At 45.7% G+C, this 18,153-nt stretch overlaps 3 protein-coding genes across 5 annotated transcripts in view; 2 read left to right on the forward strand and 1 right to left on the reverse strand.

Moving 5' to 3' along the window:
* Positions 1 to 557: 557 nt before the first annotated feature.
* On the reverse strand, positions 558 to 6,669 carry Arfip2 (ADP ribosylation factor interacting protein 2). 2 transcript variants are annotated; one of them, XM_032893184.1, is made up of 8 exons: positions 6,527 to 6,669; positions 5,623 to 5,723; positions 5,312 to 5,408; positions 4,534 to 4,652; positions 4,141 to 4,362; positions 3,450 to 3,607; positions 3,141 to 3,315; positions 558 to 2,723 (listed from the first exon to the last, which is right to left on the reverse strand). In XM_032893184.1, exons 2-8 carry the CDS (start codon positions 5,719 to 5,721, stop codon positions 2,568 to 2,570), a joined length of 1,026 nt encoding a protein of 341 aa, XP_032749075.1. In that variant the 5' UTR covers positions 5,722 to 5,723; positions 6,527 to 6,669; the 3' UTR covers positions 558 to 2,567. The 2 variants fall into 2 exon arrangements, with proteins under 2 accessions (XP_032749075.1, XP_032749074.1); XM_032893183.1 differs by having other exon boundaries at positions 5,623 to 5,763.
* Positions 6,670 to 6,751: 82 nt separating this feature from the next.
* Timm10b (translocase of inner mitochondrial membrane 10B) lies at positions 6,752 to 9,637 on the forward strand. 2 transcript variants are annotated; one of them, XM_032893186.1, is made up of 4 exons: positions 6,752 to 6,861; positions 7,004 to 7,099; positions 7,267 to 7,471; positions 9,320 to 9,637. In XM_032893186.1, the coding sequence occupies exons 1-3, from the start codon at positions 6,832 to 6,834 to the stop codon at positions 7,441 to 7,443; spliced, it is 303 nt and encodes a 100-aa protein (XP_032749077.1). In that variant the 5' UTR covers positions 6,752 to 6,831; the 3' UTR covers positions 7,444 to 7,471; positions 9,320 to 9,637. The 2 variants fall into 2 exon arrangements, with proteins under 2 accessions (XP_032749077.1, XP_032749078.1); XM_032893187.1 differs by lacking the exon at positions 7,004 to 7,099 and having other exon boundaries at positions 6,757 to 6,861.
* Positions 7,450 to 18,153, forward strand: part of Dnhd1 (dynein heavy chain domain 1) — an 86,029-nt gene continuing 75,325 nt past the window's right edge. The window contains 3 exon segments of the mRNA XM_032893188.1: positions 7,450 to 7,471; positions 9,320 to 9,377; positions 17,829 to 18,028. Of these exon segments, the coding sequence (XP_032749079.1) occupies positions 17,965 to 18,028 (64 nt within the window). The 5' untranslated portion in view covers positions 7,450 to 7,471; positions 9,320 to 9,377; positions 17,829 to 17,964.

Here is an 18,153-nt window from a genome sequence, read left to right on the forward strand (position 1 = left end):
CACGCCCACATCTCTCAGACCCCGCCTCCAGCCCCTCCGCCCCTGCGGCTCCTGGCGCTCCCTATGCGGTGCGGTTGGGAGCTGGCAAGCGGATCCCGGATCTAGGATCTAGGATCCGGGATCCTCTCCTGCTGCCTCCGGCTCACGAGGCCTAAGGGCGAGAGTGAGGGCGAGTAGCTGGGCTCTGGTAGTGGCACTTGGTGCCTTCAAGTAAAAGCAGCTAGAACTAGCTTCAGTACTCCGAGAGCCCGTTCCAGCGGCTTCTGGTCGTTCCTTCCTTGGCTTTACCGGAGGCTCCTGTGAAATCTGCTAGTTTGGTTTCCACTGAGCAAGGAGGGGGACCACCTGTACCTCGGCCCAGAACTCTAGGAGAAGAGGTTTGCAGGCTAACTGGGAGACTGCACTTCGGTTTTAGGTGCCTCAGGAGCCGCCTCGTTAGGAAATTTGGTTTAGACTATCCAGCGCGACTCCTTCCTTACACCAAAGACCCAGAACAATTCTCAGAATCATTGCATTATGGAAAAACAGCTTTGGTAGAATACAATAAAAATTGTACATTAACAGGGACTGAGTGTTTATTACGTGCCAGACAGAGCTAATCACTTTACATACATTATCTCATTTAATACGCATAACCGTAATAGGTAGCTGCTTTTATTAGCAGCTTTACAACGGAAGGAGCGGAGCGTATGTTCCCCAGGCATTAATCCTAATCAGCTAGAAAATGGTGGAACCACGTTTGGGCTCTGCTCTCAGGTTCTGTCTCCAACCATTTGGAGACTCAGTGCCCCTACAACGAACAATCCCCAGTGGCCCATAATGAAGGGGGCTAATATGAGGACCAGCACCTCTAATAATCAAGGCAGACAGCTGACTACATAAAGGCTAACCAGAGCCCAGGAACACTGCCTGGGAATTGCAGTTATCAATGACAAAGAGTCAAGTCAGACTGGTGTGCACCCTGTGCTGTGAGAACCTGCTGACTGGGTTAGTCCCCTTTCTCCACCCTCCAGAGGTGAGAGAATGCTGCAAAAGTCTGCATGTATCTTTGGACCTGTAGTTGATGGCACTCAAGCCCTGACTAAAGTGCTGCTGGGAGTTTTCTTGTGATTTCTTATATAATGATCAGGTTTGACTTCAGCAAGAGCAGTGCAAGGGTGCGGTGAGACTGCCTTTATCTCTGCAGTAGCTAGTCACTGGATGTGAAGGAGCTCAGGTGGGGTTCATGCTTAGAGTGACAAGCAAGGGTCACTAGGCGACCCGATAGCCCAGAAAGTATGTTTTCAACACTACGGTTCTCCCATGCTGCCAAATCTCTAAGAGGTTTCTTAGTTCTATTTCTCCAAAGATCAAAAGTCCTGCCTCTTGTCACACCCACTTAATTTTTCATTCCGGACTGAATTCTTATTCAGACTTTAGGGACATTGGCCTTTCTCCCTGAGCTGTCAACTACTTACTTTTCAGATCTCAGCTTTTAAACTGGCATCACCATCTCTAACCCAGTCTAAGCTAGATGCCCCTTATCTGGTGCTCCCACTGCATCCCGTATCCTAGCATTTCTCATTGTATTGTAGTTGCCTGGTTACTTGTCTCTATCCCCCACTAGGCCTTAAGCACTGTGAGCAGGGACCGTGTTTTATTCACTGATGTTTCCCCAGGGCCTAACGCAGTGCCTGGCAAATAAAAGCACTCAGTAAACACCGGCTGTGTGATTGAATGCATGACGGTTAGCCAGCCCAACCCCCTCTGGACCTATGTTCTTCAGACACGTAGATCACCTTGGTGCTAACTGGAAGAGAAAGCTTTGGCTCTGAGAATGGGGGGAATCAGGCCTTTAGCAGCTTCTCAAACTTAGCTGCAGTTCTTTTGAATTCATAGGAATTGAATTCAAGATTACTGGGCATTTCTTACCAATCCACCCTCCTCTACTCCCCCACAAATTGACCTCACTGGGCCTGCTTTTATGAAAGGTTTATTCCTAGTGCTAGAACCCAGTCTTCTGAGGCTCTAAGCACAGTTCAACTGGGTGGGTGGATGAGGGGAAGGCCCATTCAGATGCAGGGCCACAAGTGGGGCTCCCCATTATTCCCACCCCTTTGGTCCCAGTTCCCTTCTCTGCAATGGACACACATTGAGGAGGGACAAAGGGTACTGGAGGCAACACTATTGGCCCAGGGGAGCCCAAGAAGAGCTGCCGTTGGCTGACAGAGCCTTTTGAGGTCCTGTCTTTGGTCAGGGGCACATCCCAAGAGCTGGGGATAGGCCTGAGGAGTGGTGCCATTGGCCAGGGAGTGTTTTGTCATAGCCTTTGGCTGTGGAGTGAAAGGAAAAGACCTGGGAATGAAGCCCAGTGGCTGGGAAGATAAAGGACAGGGCAGCAGCTTCTGGGCCTACAGGCCCTCTTCAGACCACAGCAGGATGGGCAAAACTGGTGTCAGACCCCAGCCAGGAAAGGGGAGCCCAAGCCAGCAAGTAAGTGGCAAAGGACATCCCATGTCCAATCTCCTTCACCCTGGGGCTGCCCCGCCCAGTGTCCTTCTTGATAGCCAAGTTGGGCTGGGAGCCGCTCACTGCTCCTCTAACCAGGAAGGCTTCTCGGCTCCTGGAGGCCGCAGCTTGATGTTGAACTGCTGTAGAGTCTGCTCCAGTTGTTTCTGGTTCCCAGCGAAGTAGGCAGACACGGCATTGTGGAAGAGCAGCAACTGCTTGTGCATCACCTTGATCTGGGGGCCCAGCAGGGTCAGCTAAGGCTGGACTCAGGCACCCTTCAGGAGGGGCTACAAGCCTGAGCCCAGACACAGACCAGAGCATATAGACTCTGCTGACAGTGCATTGGGGTGGGGGACTTTCCGAGCAGTCAAAAGGGGCAATATGAAGAAAGAAACCTGACTTGATCAGAGCATCTAGGGTTCTGGAACCCCAGCCCAAGGGGCAGTGTTTTTTCAGTTATGCTAATGGGACTAGTAGCCAGATCCTCAACAAAAAAGGCCAGTGATGAGAAGGGTGACCTGAAAGTGCCCAGGTATCAAGGGGCTAGAGGAACAACCCACTCCCTAGCCAGGGACAGCTCCCCACGCAACAATTAAGAGGGTTTGAAAGGACGGGTACTGTGACTTAGGACCAAGGGAGTAGGGCAGCACCTTGTTTTCTTCCAGGAACTTCAGCTTGATGGCCACATCTCCCCGCAGCTTCTCATATTTGTCCCGATGGGTCTGGAAAGTGGCTTGGGCACTCTCAAGTCGACCACGAGTCCCTGCATCCCGGGGCCCTAGGCTCAGCTCTTCTAAGTCTGTCCGGTAGGCATCATATTCCAGCCTGGGAAGGGGGTGATAAAAGCTGGAATCCACCTCTTCATCCACACACATAATCCCTTTCCTCTCTGAATCTGTATGCCCCTACTGTTTGCTTTTTGACCCATGCCAGCCAACTTCCAAACCTTGGGCCCACACCTGGCAGCCTCATACTGTTTGACAGTCATGAGTGTGTCTTCCATGGTCTTGGTGACCAGTGTGTTGATGCTAGAGACAAAGAAGTTGACAGCCCCCAGCAGCGTCTCCCCATTCTTGCACAGCAGCTTTTGTGTCTCTGCATTATAGCCAAATTCCTCCTAAGGGCAGAAGGGAGGCGTAGGCATTAAGCAACAGTCCTTACCTGGCTGGAGCTGTAGAGCCCTTCATTTCCCTCCATCCCAAAGAAGAATCAGCCATCAAAACTACAACAACCAGACTGCCTCTAGCAAGGCTCTCTTAGCCACAAAGTTAGTAGGGTCATCTTGGCGATGCCTGAGGTAAGAGTGTGGGGGTGGGAGGTCTTAGGTGAGTTTACAAGACAGGAACAGAGAAAGCTAGTGCAGCAGGCAGGGAGGGGGTCTGATTAGGCCAAGCACCAAAGGCATTCTGGATGACATGGAGACAGGTTACTTGTGGTGCGCCCTCTCCCACAACCCCTCCAACTTTTGGACCTCAGTACAAACCCTTAGGCTGCCTCCATAGGTGAGTGATGCTGGGGGCAGGACTGGGCGCACCCCAGAGGGGTTCTCCCTGGGGGCTGCAGGAGGGAGGGAGGGAGGGAGGCTGAGGGATGCCTGCCTGGAAGGACCAGGGCCCAGTACCCCCACCCTCTCTGTTTTGGCTGAGGCACCTGAAGCTCTGGGGACTTCTGGCTGAGGTCAGCAAAGGCATCACCTAGTGCATGCTGGGTCTGCAACAGGCTGTAGAGGTGGGCTGTCAGTGCCCGGCCCAGCTGCAGGACACTTTCATACTTGCGCTTCGTCTCACGCAGCAACTCAATCTGCAGCTCTAGCTCCAGATCCACAGTCCGGGAGCCTCGGCCAAATCTCTCTGATAACAGCTGCTTTGTGCACTGATTGGAATGGGGGTGGGGGGATGGAGGTCAGAAATCTAAACTCCACCCCACAAGGAACTACTCCAGCACCCCCATTCTCTTAGTCATAGCAAAGACTGTAGATTAAGACCCAGGGAAAGGGAAAAGGGCCCCATGGAGAGTTTCTGAGAAGAGGTGCTTGAATCTTACCTTATATGTGTTGATGCCCCATTTCTTGACAATGTCAAACTTTTCTCCAGCGATGCCTCGGGCCACCTCATCACCAGGGCCAGAAGGTGAGGTGCTGTGAGACGGATGGCGGCCAGACCCTAAAGGACCAAGTTCTCTGACACTAGTTTCTCTTAGATATAACCAGACACTTCTGTGGCCCACTTCCCTTCCAGCACATGAAATGACCTTGCTGAAGAAGGAAAATCTAGACAGACAACTGCATTCTTCTGCTCACTAGGGGGAACAAGGACTTGTGTCCTGACCACCAAACCAACTCAATACATGTATAGGGTAGGAGTGCTGTTGGTGTACTCAAGAAGAAAGAATAGAAGCTATCGTGATATGTGTGATTGGCAGGATCAAAGATGGTGGGCACAGAAAACAAGGAAGTTGGCTGATATTTCTAGGTAGAATTCTAGTCAGTGTAACAGTCTAAAATGAAAGTCTGAGAAGCCTCACAAAGCTCCAACTTGGCCTTAAGCTCCTGAGTGCTCATAACCTCAAGGTCTTAACTTGGCTCAGGTGGGGGCGGCAGGGAGGAAAAGACAAATGAGATTATCTTAGAGACTAAGTGGCAGGGGGGAAGCAGATGGGCAACTCTGGAGCTGGTCTGGGACTGAACAGGCTATGAACTTCACACTAGCAGTTCTGAAGCTCTTCAGTCACGAGTCAAGCTTTCCTGTATGTGTCCTATGTGCCGGCAAGCTGCCTTAACGGCCCCCACCCCACCCCTCAAGCCTGTCTCTATCACTCATACCTGTGGGGATGAGTCCGTCACCAGAGCCCCCATAGCCACCAGACACAATGCTAGTTTCATTGAGGTTGGGTCCTGACACCATCACCTGCTGGAGGTCCTATAGGTCAGAGAAGAGGGGGCACCTCAGGAACACGGGGATAGATGAAACATTTGGGGATGGAGGCAGTGCACATAAAGTTTGTACAGAACCATAAAGATTTGAAAACTAGGAAGGAGTTTAGTTAACTGAAGGCTATTGGGATGGGGGAAAGTAAAAGGTTTATAAGTCAGGACTGCATAATGAGACAATTAGAAGAATCAAACAGAAGCACCTGCTCCAGCCCATCGTCTTCAGGAAGCTGCCCAGCCTCGCCATTTCCGTGGATGGGAATCTCCATTGTGGCTGCCTTCCCTAGAATCCCGTCCGTCATGGCTAGGGAAGGGACTGGAGTCAAGGTCTCCACCCCAGCACGCTGTAAAGCCCAACAAGACAATTCTGGAAACTGGCCAGCACTCCAGAATAAGGAGGCCTCCCCTGTGTTCTCGGAGGTTTCAGGGATTGTCTTAGGGCTTGGGTGTCCTGGGATCAGCCACCACGTCTTTCCTTGAGTATGTGTATCCATTCTCTTCTGAGTACATTATTTCTACAAATGCATGCATACCAAAGCCTCTGGTGTCTTCTCGTAACCCCCAACCTCGCCTTTAGTAACCATTCATGCATTCAGTCATTCAACAAACATTTAGTGAGTTTCTACTATGTGTGAGAAACCGAGGCAATGGAATTGCAGCAGTGAGGACCAGAGGGAAGGTCTATGCTCTCTGGGAACTTAACCCTGCATAAGCATGTTTACCAAAACTCTTTCCTAGGCTCAGACGTTCACTTGCCACTCAGGCATGCTCTGCGATCCTGATCTTTCACATCCTTTGGTGTTCCTTCCCCTCTTCCTTCAGATGGTCTGGTCTCTTCCTTTCTCCATCTCATGCACCTGACTCCCTCAGGCGCTCCCCACCAGGCCTTAGTTGAAGCAGTTAGTGAATGTTCCTGGTGTCAGGACACCAGGACACAGGCAATCCCTTCCAAAGTCAGTTGAAGCCTTCCAGATGTGAGAGGCTCCCCCCACCCCCATACACCTGGGCATCAGGTGTGTCCTCATCCTTGCCAAGGGCTCAGGGCATGTTGCCCTCAGTACAGGTTCGTGCGTTCAACTTCCCTTCGTCCAAGTATGTCCTTCTCACCTGGGCCGGGCCGCTCTTCCCCTCAGGGCGCGAGGCCCGGACCGCGCGGGGACCTCGGGTTCCAGTTCCCGTCGCGATCCTAGCAGCAGGTCAGAGATTCGGCGGAAGTGACATGCTCTCTGGGCAGAAGAAGCCGGCCACGTCGCAGAGAAAAAGGGCGGAGGTGACGTTTACAGTTGTGGGCAGGGCGAGCCTGGAGCTACGCCTTCAAGCTCTTGGGGGAGTACCGAGGGTTTACTTCCGGGGCGACTCCGAGAGCCACCCCCTCCGGACGGAAGTGGCGTACGCCATGCGCCCTGGGCGTGATGGAGCACCAGCAGCAGCAACTGAGAAACGTGAGTGAGAGCTAAGTTGCTCTCTGGGTTAGACGCGCAGTATGTTTCCAGGGGTACACGCAAGAACCCCCAGAGGGGGAGGCGGGCTGCGCGCCCCAGGAAGCCTCGGCGGTGGTGAAGTCTTGGTTCCTTTTTCTCTCAGTTGCGAGACTTTCTGTTGGTCTACAATCGGATGACAGAACTGTGCTTCCAGCGCTGTGTGCCCAGCCTGCACCACCGAGCTCTGGACGCTGAGGAGGTGGAGACTGTGGGGGGTCCCAGAGTTGACAATAACGTGATGTGACTTACCCCCCCCCCACTTCCCCTCTCTCTCATGACCTCATTCCTAGGCTGGGGACCGGGAAGGATGGAGGAGGGCTTGACAGGACCCCTTTTAGTTTCTACTTCCATCTGTCTTCCTTCCAGGAGGCCTGCCTGCACAGCTGTGCTGGGAAGCTCATCCATTCTAACCACCGCCTCATGGCCGCTTACGTGCACCTCATGCCCGCCCTGGTCCAGCGCCGCATGGCGGACTACGAGGCTGCCTCTGCCGTGCCAGGTGATCCTGCAGAACAGCCCAGAGACTCGCCATCAGGCAGCTAGCTAGCTGTCCCTGACCGCAGGAGAGAAGGTGCTTGGATGGGCTCCTCTATGGACCTTGGGCTTGTCTAAATATGTACAGAGAGACTGAGCTTGAAAGCTGGGTGCTCTTGCTCCTTTTCTTGGAGCCAATAAACCCGTTTTTGTATTCTGGTTAATTTACTTGGCAAGAACTTTTCTCTATTGGTACCATCCTTTATTCTGTCATCTAGTGCCTGTCTAGTACCTTTAGCCTTGGCAGTTGATGTATTACCTTCTTGTATGTAGAAGGACAAATTTAGCATTCCCAGCACCCCAGCAAAAGCAGGGATTATGGCTACAGTTTTAAGGTTGGTAATAACAATGGGAAATTGGTTCCAAAAGGGAGAGTTCTCTGTGCTTGTCCTCGGGTCTAACTCAAGTACCTGACTATACATTGGCTCATAACTAGTTTTTATTCTCAGCTGTCAGACAAAAGAATTGCTGTAGATCTAGGGGAAGAAGGTAATATCAAACAACAAAAGCAGGAAGACTTAGGCTTTAGTCACTGCTTCCTAGGAGATCAGTGACAACAGAACAAAGACAAGCCTCTAAGAATTCAGGAATGTTGACCATTTCCCCAATTTACTCTCTTAGTATTTCCTGCTTTTGTGAAATTAGAAGTAAAGACTTTAAACAAAGAAGGGCTTTCTTGTCTTCAGTCAGTCAGGAAGACAACATTAGTCAAACCTCAAGAGAAACCTGAGGGAAAGGGAGATGGTATTAGGGAGGGATGGTTAAATACCATCTGTGACCCTCCACCCCGTGCTTCCTCAGTGTTTCACTGCCTGTCTAGTCCCCTAGTTTCAGTTCTCTACCTTCCAGTACTCTAACTACCCTGTTGCCAGCTTCTCTATTCTTGTTTCATTATTCCCCCACCTCCTTTTGTGGGATTCACGTCTATACTCCGGAGGAGTCCTTTCCTGGAAGCTGCCATTTCCATGACTTCACTCCTAATGTGGAGATGGGGAAAGGAAGGAGGATATGGCATGCACCACCACATGGGGCTTCTGGGGCTTCGAGGATAATACAGCCTGCAGGGCAACAGCATGGGGTCTGCACCTATTACTGTTTCCCAGAAGATTAGACTCAAGCACTTGTGCTTGCCTGGTGTGAACTCTAAACAACTAAGCTACCCACTTCCCCTTCACTGCTTCCTGAAATCCCATCCCATCTCCTCCACCATTGCAACAGGTGGCCAGCTTTCATTTTTTTTTTTTTTTTTTTTTACAAAGGAATCAAATTCACAGTGAAAACCAACCATTCACAGAGCAGATTCTCTGCCCTCCCCCCACCTACAGGTCAGAAATTTGCGTTTATTTATTTATTTATTTATTTTATTTATTTACTTTGAGTTGTGGTCTCATGTACCCAAGACTGACCTGGAAATGGTAACTAAAAATGACCTTGAACTCCTGATCCTCCTGTCTCTACCTCCCAATTGTTGGCCAGCCAAAAAATTGAAAATCCCAGCTGACTCCATATTGAAAGGCTAATCCTGTTCCAAGGCTTGTTATATGTGCCTGCAGTCATAGCACTAACAGGCCAAGCATTGTGAGTTTGAAAGCGTTCTGTGCTGTTATATCAAGACTCTTATCAATAAAGTAAGCTGGGACATCAAGCCTGATAGTCTTTGCACTACAGCAGACTACTCTAAATGATGTCTGTTGAGTTGTTTTGTATAAATTTATCATACTCTTTTTAATTGCAAAACTAGGAGGTATTTTTCATTAGACAGGTAAAGAAGCATGAAAACAGGAGAGCCCTGTCTTAAACAGTTCTTGAAAAGCAGATTCTGGCGTGTCACAACTTTTTTCTTTTCTTTCTTTCTTTTCTTTCTTTTTTTTTCTTTTCCTTTTAGGTAGTTTTGCTGTGGGCACATTGGTCTTCAATACGATCCTCCTGTCTCAGCCTCCCAGGTACTGGAATTACAGACATGGGCTACAACTGGTTGCTAGATAATTCTTTAGGAATATAAAAATTGCTGACCAGAAGCTTCCCTACAGAGTGACCTGTGTACATGATTAATTTCACTCCTTGACAAGTACAAACGTGAGTAGAGCAGCTTGTGAACTTAATTCCCCAAACCAGGAAGGTGGAGACCCAGGATACTGTGTGGCTGCTGAGAGAGCTCTATATCGGCATCTGTATGTATCCCTTCAATAAACATGTGCTGTGAGTTGTCTGCGTTTCCTCTCTTCCCATGTCACACATAATTAGTAATTGCTGGAAAAAGACTAGGAAACATATGTGCCTAGAGCCCACTCTGAACTGTCTGAACTTGTTTTGTTTTGTTTTGTCTCATTTTGTTTTTGAGATGGTCTCACGATGCAGTCTCACGCCTTGGATTCAAATTCGCTGGCTTTTACTTCCAAGTGCTGAGGTTACACCTATGCCACGCCCACTCAGTCTAGAGAGTTCTTACGTCCAGCATTATCTGCACTTTGCCTTCAGTGCAAAAGCAAATGTGCCTTGATCTGGCTTGTTGGTCCTTTTTCTTCTTTCAGTCTCCTTTCCAGTTTCTTCCCTTTCTGTAGTTGCTAATCGTTTTCAGGTCTTGTCATAAAGTGATAGCCATTGGCATAGTAAGAGCAGGGCAGTGTTCTCAAGCACAGCATATAGAAATTTTTTGTTTTGTTTTTGAGACAGTTTCTCTGTAACTTTGGCTGTCCTGAAACTCAACTCTAGATCAAGCTGGCCTTGAGCTCACAGAGATCCCCCTGCCTCCAACCTCCTGAGTAATCACTACCTGGCAGGCATACTTTTGTTGGTTGTTTGGTTGGGTTTTGTGGTGGTGGTGGTGATGGTGATGGTGATGGTGTTTGTGGTTTTGTTGGTTTTGTTTTTGAGGGAGAGGGTTTCAGGAAGTCGAATTCAGGTTTTTGGACATGCTAATAAGCAAGGGCTCTACCTTTGACCTACATACCTACACCAGTCGTAAATTTCGACATAGTCTTGCCACGTCACAAGCATTGGAGGGCAGAGGTGGTAGTCCTGACATTCTGAGTTCAGAACTTTACTGTCGTCCTCGGCTCAGTCTATTTGCTTTAAGGCTGTTCATTCAGCCTTCTCACTGTTTTACTATTCTCAAGTCCCCCCCCCCCCAATAGTTCTTTATTTCTATCCTCGACTTTGATGTTTATACAGACAATCCATTCAGTAGTTAAGACCACTTCATTCCATTTAGTTATGTCTTGCCTATTGTCATCATTCTAAGCCACTAAGTCTTCAGAATGCTACTAAATCAAACAATAAAACACTAGTTCTTTAGTTTTATTTACTGACCATATTCCCTCTGCTTGACTTAGGAAGTCACTGTCCTGACATCTTTTGGTTTTACTGTAGCTTTCACATTCTTCCTCTTACTAGCACTTGCCTTTACATTCCTATCCAGCTTAAACCCCAGGTAGTTTCCTGCTAGAGCGGATTTTTTCTTTTCTTTTTTTTTTTTTTTTTTTTTTTTTTTTGGGCGCCCTTCCTCTGATGAACATTTTTGTCTACATTTGATCAGCTAAATGCTACTTAAGGTGATCACTGTAGATCATATTTATGCCAGTTTGAATTAATAGTTACGTTCAAGTGGAATCTTGGCTCTCAGACTCTCATTAGGTAGCATGTATGTATGTATGTGTGTCTTTTGTTTGAGCAGGATATCACTCTGTAGCACTGTCTGGCCTGGAACTTCAGAGATCCTCTTCTCTCTGCCTCTCAAGTGCCGAAATTAAAGGCACCCAGTGATTTTTCTGTTCTTTACTACTATCCTAAGTAACTATTTTAAGCCAGTATTTGTAACTCTCCTTAGCCCCTTATTGTTTCCTTTCTCTAGGTCATTGTTTTCCTCCATAGGGGAAAGTAAAAGCTCTCTATAGGTAATCTCTACTATGCTACTGCTGACTAACCCATCCACATCATTCCCTTGCCCTTCTAAATAGTGGGAAACCCTCTCGGCCCGTGCCAGTGCCCATTCTTGGACTTGGAGTCCTAATTCATTTCCTACTTGAGTACTTCCAATTTCCTCTTGCTTATTGTCATCAGTTTCTAAATATGCTAAGGACTTCACTGTTAAACAGTTATACCGAGTTTCCAGTTACCATCCTATTTTTACTACTTTACAGATGTATCTCAGACATAGTTGTGTCCACCTTGCAAGTCATTATCCATTCCCAATCTCCAGACAAGCATAGTTTGAGTTCTGTAGCCCTTACTCTATTGAAAGAGTGCTTACAAGACCGCCTGGTGGTTATTTTCTGGTCCTATACATACTTCATCTCTCAATGGCATTTGATACTATTTATAGTTAGTGCCTCATTGACATTCTCTCAGTGTCTTGATTTCATTCTTAGGTTTTACTCCTATCCTTCTAACTATCGTGCCCTAACCTTTGGACTGGGCTCACCCTCTTCATAGTCTTCACTAGATCATGCTCTTTTTCTCTTGGATTTTTCTGGGATGGTTTAATTCTCCCACTTTGGGTTTTAGGTACTGATGACTCCAGAGGTTTAAGCTACTTGACATCTTCATTTGTCTCAAGAACATCTTGGACTGGAGAGATGGCACAGGGGTTAAGAACCTTGGCTGCTCTTCCAGAGGATCCAGGTTCAATTACCAGCACCCACGTAGCAGGCAAAATACCAATGCACATAAGATAAAAGAAGTTACAGATATTTAAAAACAGCTCAACCCTAAATGTTTTTTTTTCTTATAAACTTTTCCTTTTATGCCTGGTATTCATCTAGTGGCAGAAGCTAGAAACATAAGTATATCCTTCTGATCCTCTTGCCAGATTCCATCACCCTACCTACATTTCTAAATATCCCTTGGTTCTGTTTCTCTTCATCTGTGATCTCCCAGTGGGACTTTTGCAATGTTGCATCTCCCTATGCCTACTTTTGCACCTCATTTAAGCTATCTACTCATCAGCCAGGAAGTAAGTATGCTCAAAAGGATTATGATAAAAAGAATTACTTTTTTTAGTGCTGGGGATTGAAACCAGGACTTTGTATATGCTACACAAGTGTTCTACCCAAAACCTAGAGTTTTAGTCATGATTTATAGGACTATGTATAATCCAGTTTTACCTATCTTCAGCTTTTTTTTTTTAAGATTTATTTATGTATGTGAGTACACTGTAGCTGTCTTCAGACATACCAGAAGAAAGCATCAGACCCCATTACAGATGGTTGTGAGCCACCATGTGGTTGCTGGGAATTGAGCAGCCGGTGCTCTTAACCCCTGAGCCATCTCTCCAGCCCCGTATCTTCAGCTTTATCTAACAATAACTTTCCCTATTGAATTGAGTTGAATCATGCTTTACTTTCTCTGTACTCCAGCCACACTGACCTTTGATTCCTTCATATTGTTCTAAGGGTCTTTGTACTTGTTTATTTCTGATGCAGGGGAGAAATCCTTACTTTACCTACTAAACTTCCTAATCCAATTGCCATTTCCTTAAAGACATTTTCCCAGAGTTCTTTGTGTGTTGGGTTACACACAACTTAAATACATTAAGGTTGCAAACATTTAATGGTTTGTACCTCAGGGACAGAATCCATGTCTATATAACTCACACTGTATCCTCATCAAAGCAAGTAGTACATAGCTTTTAGCTTCCTTCTTGTTCAACTTATTAACAATGGAAAAAGTGAAAGTTTGCTTTATCAGATGATATAGAAACTAATCTGCAAATATAACCTTTTGCCAATAATTTAGAGTTTTGATATTTTGTTTTTGAGACAAGCTCTCCCTATATTGCCTAGGCTGGTATTGGACTTTAGAGATGCAAACTCATCCACAGTAGAAAATTGACCACAGACTAAGGATACTATTGTAGTCTAACTTGTTGAACTAATGAATTTATTGGGATTACTTATAGGCGTGTATATAAGGAGCTATTTATAGGACCAGAAGTGACTCTTAACACATCATCAAAAGCCCAACCCAGCAAGGATGACAGTTCACAAAAGCTAGAACCTCAGGCCCACTGCATATTCTGCAGGCAGCCTGGCAAATTGGAGAGTATCTGTTCCAGGGCAACTTCTCTTGTTTGAGCTTATCTTATCTCTCGGCTGTCCGTACTGCATATTTGTGCTCGGAGAGGGAGGGGCCTAATGCATCTGGTCAGATGCAGGAACTTTTAAAGCTTTTGAGTTACTTCCTGAGTTTTAAGGAGATTCCCTGCAGGATTGGGTATTTTAACTGTCTTTAGAATATTCTACATCTTTATCTTAAGGAGCTTCCCTCCAAGATGTAATGTTTGGTTAGAGGAAATTATAATACAACACTATCCTAGTCTCTGGAATGCTAGGACTATAGCACAAGCTCCCAGGCCAACTGGACATGCTTTTTTAATCCCAAAACTCATTGACTATAGTATCTTCTAACACTGTATGATCAGTCACCATCCAAAGGCCCATTTACAGCAGTTTTTGCTTTCAATTTGTAGGTCTAATAATCTGTATAAATATTTCTTTTTAAAATGTTTTTTCAGTAATTCCTTTTTATTTTTTATGTGCATTGTTTTGTTTATGTGTTGTGCATTGTTTTGTTTATGCGTATGTCTGTGTCAGGGTATCATATGCCCTGGAATTGCAGTTGCACTTGGGAACTTCCATGTCGGTGCTGGGAATTGAACCTGGGTCCTCTGAAAGAGCAGCCAGTGCTCTTGACCACTCTGCAGTCCCATAAATATTTTTTTTATTATCAGCACCTTAGTTGATCTTTCAAGTGTTCACAATACAGATGATAGCAGCTGTCTCATAACAGCCTTTTGTCATCATCCAGATCCCTTTTGATTAGTTGGAACCCAGCTCAGTTAATGATAGCAGAGTCAAAAACAGCAGTGTACCAAGTTTTTATTTAAGTAAAAAACCTAGGCTAAAGCTGGTGTGGTGGCTTCACAATCATCTGAAATTTAGGCTGCTCCCAGGTTTTCTGATGGTTGTCTGGGGTATCCCTTCATCCTGTGACCTAAAGTAGAACTCTCTTCACATAAACCATTCAAGGAACAGAATTCAGCCATTTGTTAAAGACACATACTGGATGTTACATGTTAAAAATTCTCATGTGCTTGATCTTATTATAAGGGAGGCAGAAACTATAATCTCTGTTCTTACCAGTCATTTGCCCAACTAAATTAGGGGTTCTGTTTCTAAGGGAGACAAAACCTTAGAAAGATCTACCAATTCATTTCCCAGACTAGCCAACTCTGATACAAACTATAACTATAGCATTCATTTGCTTATTGGCTTTTGTGACATCAGACTCAGCGTCAAAACTGGAGCTTTGTTTGAACAGGTCCTACATACCTTACTCATCTTTAAGCCTCTTAAATTTTTTTATTGTCTTATGCTTCCAATAAAAAGGATATGTTATTTGTGGTTCTTGAGTATGTTTTTCTGATTCTGAACTCTGTCTTTGCTTTTCTGTAGATTAAAAAAAAATGATGGGTGTAGTAGTTGTTCTTTTGGAATTTAATGTGTATAGATTAATATAGAAAACTTAAGCATAACTTATTTAAAATAGAAGTGTATGTTGTCATGGAAAATTCCCTAGTACAAATTTACCTGTTTATGAGAACAAGATCCTACCTTAAGAAGTAATTTTTTTGCATTTGTGTGCATGTGTGCATGCATGCATGCATGTAAGCACACATGTACGTAGTGCCCTTGGAAGCAAGATCCCTTGGTGCTGAAGTTACATGAAAATGTAAGCTGATATGGGCGGTAGGAATCCAACTCTGATCCTCTGAAAGAGCAGCAAGTGCTCTTCACTACTGAGCCATCTCTCCAGTCTCCTGAAGAAGGGATTTCAAATTTTTTAGTTACATTTATATTTATTATCTCTCTCTCTCTCTATATATATATATATATATATATGTATATGTATATATATGTATATATGTATGTGTATCTGTATGTATATATATACATACATATGTATGTATGTATATATATACACGCCATGACAGGTGTAGAGGTCAAAATTCTGCTTCAAGATGCTTCACTAACCTCCACATGTGTGAAACAAATTCAACCCCGCCCTCTACTTACACGTACACAAAGACACACATATCCCTCTGGAGAACCCTGCCTTTTTAAAAAAAAAAAAACAAAAAAAGGTGAGCTTGTGGTCAGCCTGGTCTACAGAGTTGAGTTCCAGGACAGCCAGAGCTGTTATACAGAGAAACCCTGTCTCAAACAAACAGGTGGTGATGTTATTATTTGAGAATAAAGAACAAAACAAGAGAAATGGTGATGAGTGAATATAGGAAGTCTGAAAGTCTTATGCAGAAAAGGGAATTAGCCGATGATATAAACATCATCAGATTTTAGGCAAAATTGAAGACTAATGAGGAATTACTAAACAATACCCATTTATTTTTGTCTGTCTGGAAACTGTTGTGTTAAAGCCTAAACCTTTTGATCTGCAACTTGTGGATTCCCCACAAGAAGAGTTGGTTACCTATGCCCTTATTCATTCCCACACTGAACCCTGTTATGTCTCATTCGTGTCAATTATATCAAGTGTCTATTTTGTGAGACTAAATATTTTATACACACAACATCTTTTAATCTCATAACTGCCCTAGGAAGTAGACACTATTTTCATTTTCAAAAAAATAAGCCAAGTGTTAAAATCAAGATTTCATTTTAGGCAGTCTGATCCCAGAACCGATCTTACTAATTAATATTGTTATACATTGATACATTTTATTCATAGTACTAAGAACCAAGGACTAGGGACAGAGTAAGAGGCAATAAGAACAATTAGAATCTCTGCCACTCTGGAGCTTACATTTTTAATCAGGGTAAACAGCAAACGAGTATATGAGATAGCAACAGAGTATGGAGTCAATTAAGTTTGCGGTAAAGAGGGTCAGGACATGGGAGTGCTGACTTCTGGGAAATTAAAGGATTCTCTATAAGGGGATGTCTGAGCAGAAACTTGAAATACAATTTTGAGAACAATGTGGAGAAAAGTGTTTCCTCTCGTATATAATACTTAAAATGAACCAACAAGGTTATACCTCTTAATCCTTTCCAAACGGCTCCAGCAAGGGAGCAAACATTCAGATATACGAACCTATGGGGCCATTCTCATTCAAGCCACCACAACCACTGAATAAAAGATTATATGTGGAAGTTGTATCTTTGCCTAGGTCAGGCCAAGTGAATGAGTGACACAGGCAACTGCCAGATTGTGCCCTTAGTAAAGGGTGATTTCTTCTCTTCATCTCATAGTTGTAATGGGCCTAGGCAGATGTGATGGTGGACTTTCTTGAACCCTAAAGGCAAAGACTATTTCCTTAGCCTTAGGGAAGGCAGAACACTATGCCTTGGTCCTGGGAATACTTGGACTTGAATGTGAATAAAGTGAAAGTAAATACGAAACTTCTAGTTGGAGACATAAGCATAATCCTTTCCTTTAGGAGGTTGAGGCAGGAGAATCATGACTTCAAGGCCAGCATTTCTTTCCAGACTGGAGACTAAACCCAGGGCTTTGAGCATGTGAGGCAAGTGCCCTACCACTGAACTATGCCTCTCACCTGTGATATCTGGTATCTCAGACTTAAAAGTTGAAATATCTGAAGTCAGACACCCTACTGGCCCCTTCCCCCAAGCCTACTCTTTTTACTGTCTGGCATATCAAAAATCTCCACTGGTTAGAGTAAAATCTATAACAGAGGTAGGGTTTCTATTTTTTAATAATTAAGCCACTCCCAGAGTCTCAGTCCCAACTTGACGTGTAGCTTGTTGAGATACAAGATTTTTTTCTTACTTGGGTTTTTGTTGGGAGTTGAGGTGGGACAGAAAGATATACTGTCAAGGGAGGGGAGGAAAGAATCAGTGACTGGTGACTACCGAGGATTACACTTGCTTCCTAGACGACGCTCCCTGATGCTGTTAGTGCCCCAGATCAATTTTGTCATTCATTCTCCCGCCCAGCCAGATTCTCTTTGGGCCTTTGGAGTATCAGGCTAGAAACAACCAGCTAGTGTGACCTAGGGCCCGACCCTAGGCCCCGCCCACATGCCTGTTGAACTCTCCTGGCTCCAGCTTGAGGCTCGGGCCTCCAGGATTCTGTAACGGTTCTAACAACTGGGAGCAGGTGCAGCTGAGCCCTCTGCTCTGGCTTGGGATCTGCCACCCTTACCCTCGGTTGCTCAGGTCTTCCAGTGCTTGGGGGGCGGGGGGAGTCCTTCCTACTGGCGCTCCTGGAGCTGTCTTCTGCCACTTCTTTCCTCTAGGTGTCCTAAACTGCATCTCTACCCAGCAGCCGGCTTTGCACTCTGGATCTTCTCAGTCTTTGGCAAAGGCTTCAGGTGACCGGAGCTGCCTCTGAGTAAAACCCCTTTATGTCTCCTTTTCAAGGCGGTTGCCAGCCTCCCTCCGAAGGTTTCCTGATATGAACACAGTTTTTCCAAAGATTTTGCAAGCGTATGTTGGTCTCTGCGTTAAGTGACTGGGACTGAATCTTAAGTTCATTCACCACAGGGAACGCTCCGCGATGAAACCTCATCCACAGAGCAGTCCCCCTTCCCTTCCTATGCCTTCTGTGTCCTGCAGGCCAGGTGAGACAAGGCCATGGAGGGTGAGGAGGTGACCTTGGGTAGGGAGGGCTCCCTCTTGGATCAGTGTTAGTCCTTGACAGTGAGGAACTTAGTAAAGGCCCTCTACTGGTCTTCCTGTGCCCTAC

Source organism: Rattus rattus, chromosome 2 (assembly GCF_011064425.1).
Source record: "Rattus rattus isolate New Zealand chromosome 2, Rrattus_CSIRO_v1, whole genome shotgun sequence".
Lineage (NCBI taxonomy): Eukaryota > Metazoa > Chordata > Mammalia > Rodentia > Muridae > Rattus > Rattus rattus.

What these genes read in the sequence shown, in the direction of transcription:
- Arfip2 (XM_032893184.1), bottom strand. Translation starts at nt 5,721, where the DNA reads ATGACGGACGGGATTCTAGGGAAGGCAGCCACAATGGAGATTCCCATC. An exon ending in AAGACGATGGGCTGGAGCAG is followed by an intron (nt 5,409 to 5,622) that starts GTGCTTCTGTTT and finishes TCTGACCTATAG; the next exon opens with GACCTCCAGCAGGTGATGGT. An exon ending in AGTTCCTGGAAGAAAACAAG is followed by an intron (nt 2,724 to 3,140) that starts GTGCTGCCCTAC and finishes CTGGGCCCCCAG; the next exon opens with ATCAAGGTGATGCACAAGCA.
- Timm10b (XM_032893186.1), top strand. Translation starts at nt 6,832, where the DNA reads ATGGAGCACCAGCAGCAGCAACTGAGAAAC. An exon ending in AGCAGCAGCAACTGAGAAAC is followed by an intron (nt 6,862 to 7,003) that starts GTGAGTGAGAGC and finishes TTTTTCTCTCAG; the next exon opens with TTGCGAGACTTTCTGTTGGT. An exon ending in GAGCTCTGGACGCTGAGGAG is followed by an intron (nt 7,100 to 7,266) that starts GTGGAGACTGTG and finishes TCTTCCTTCCAG; the next exon opens with GAGGCCTGCCTGCACAGCTG.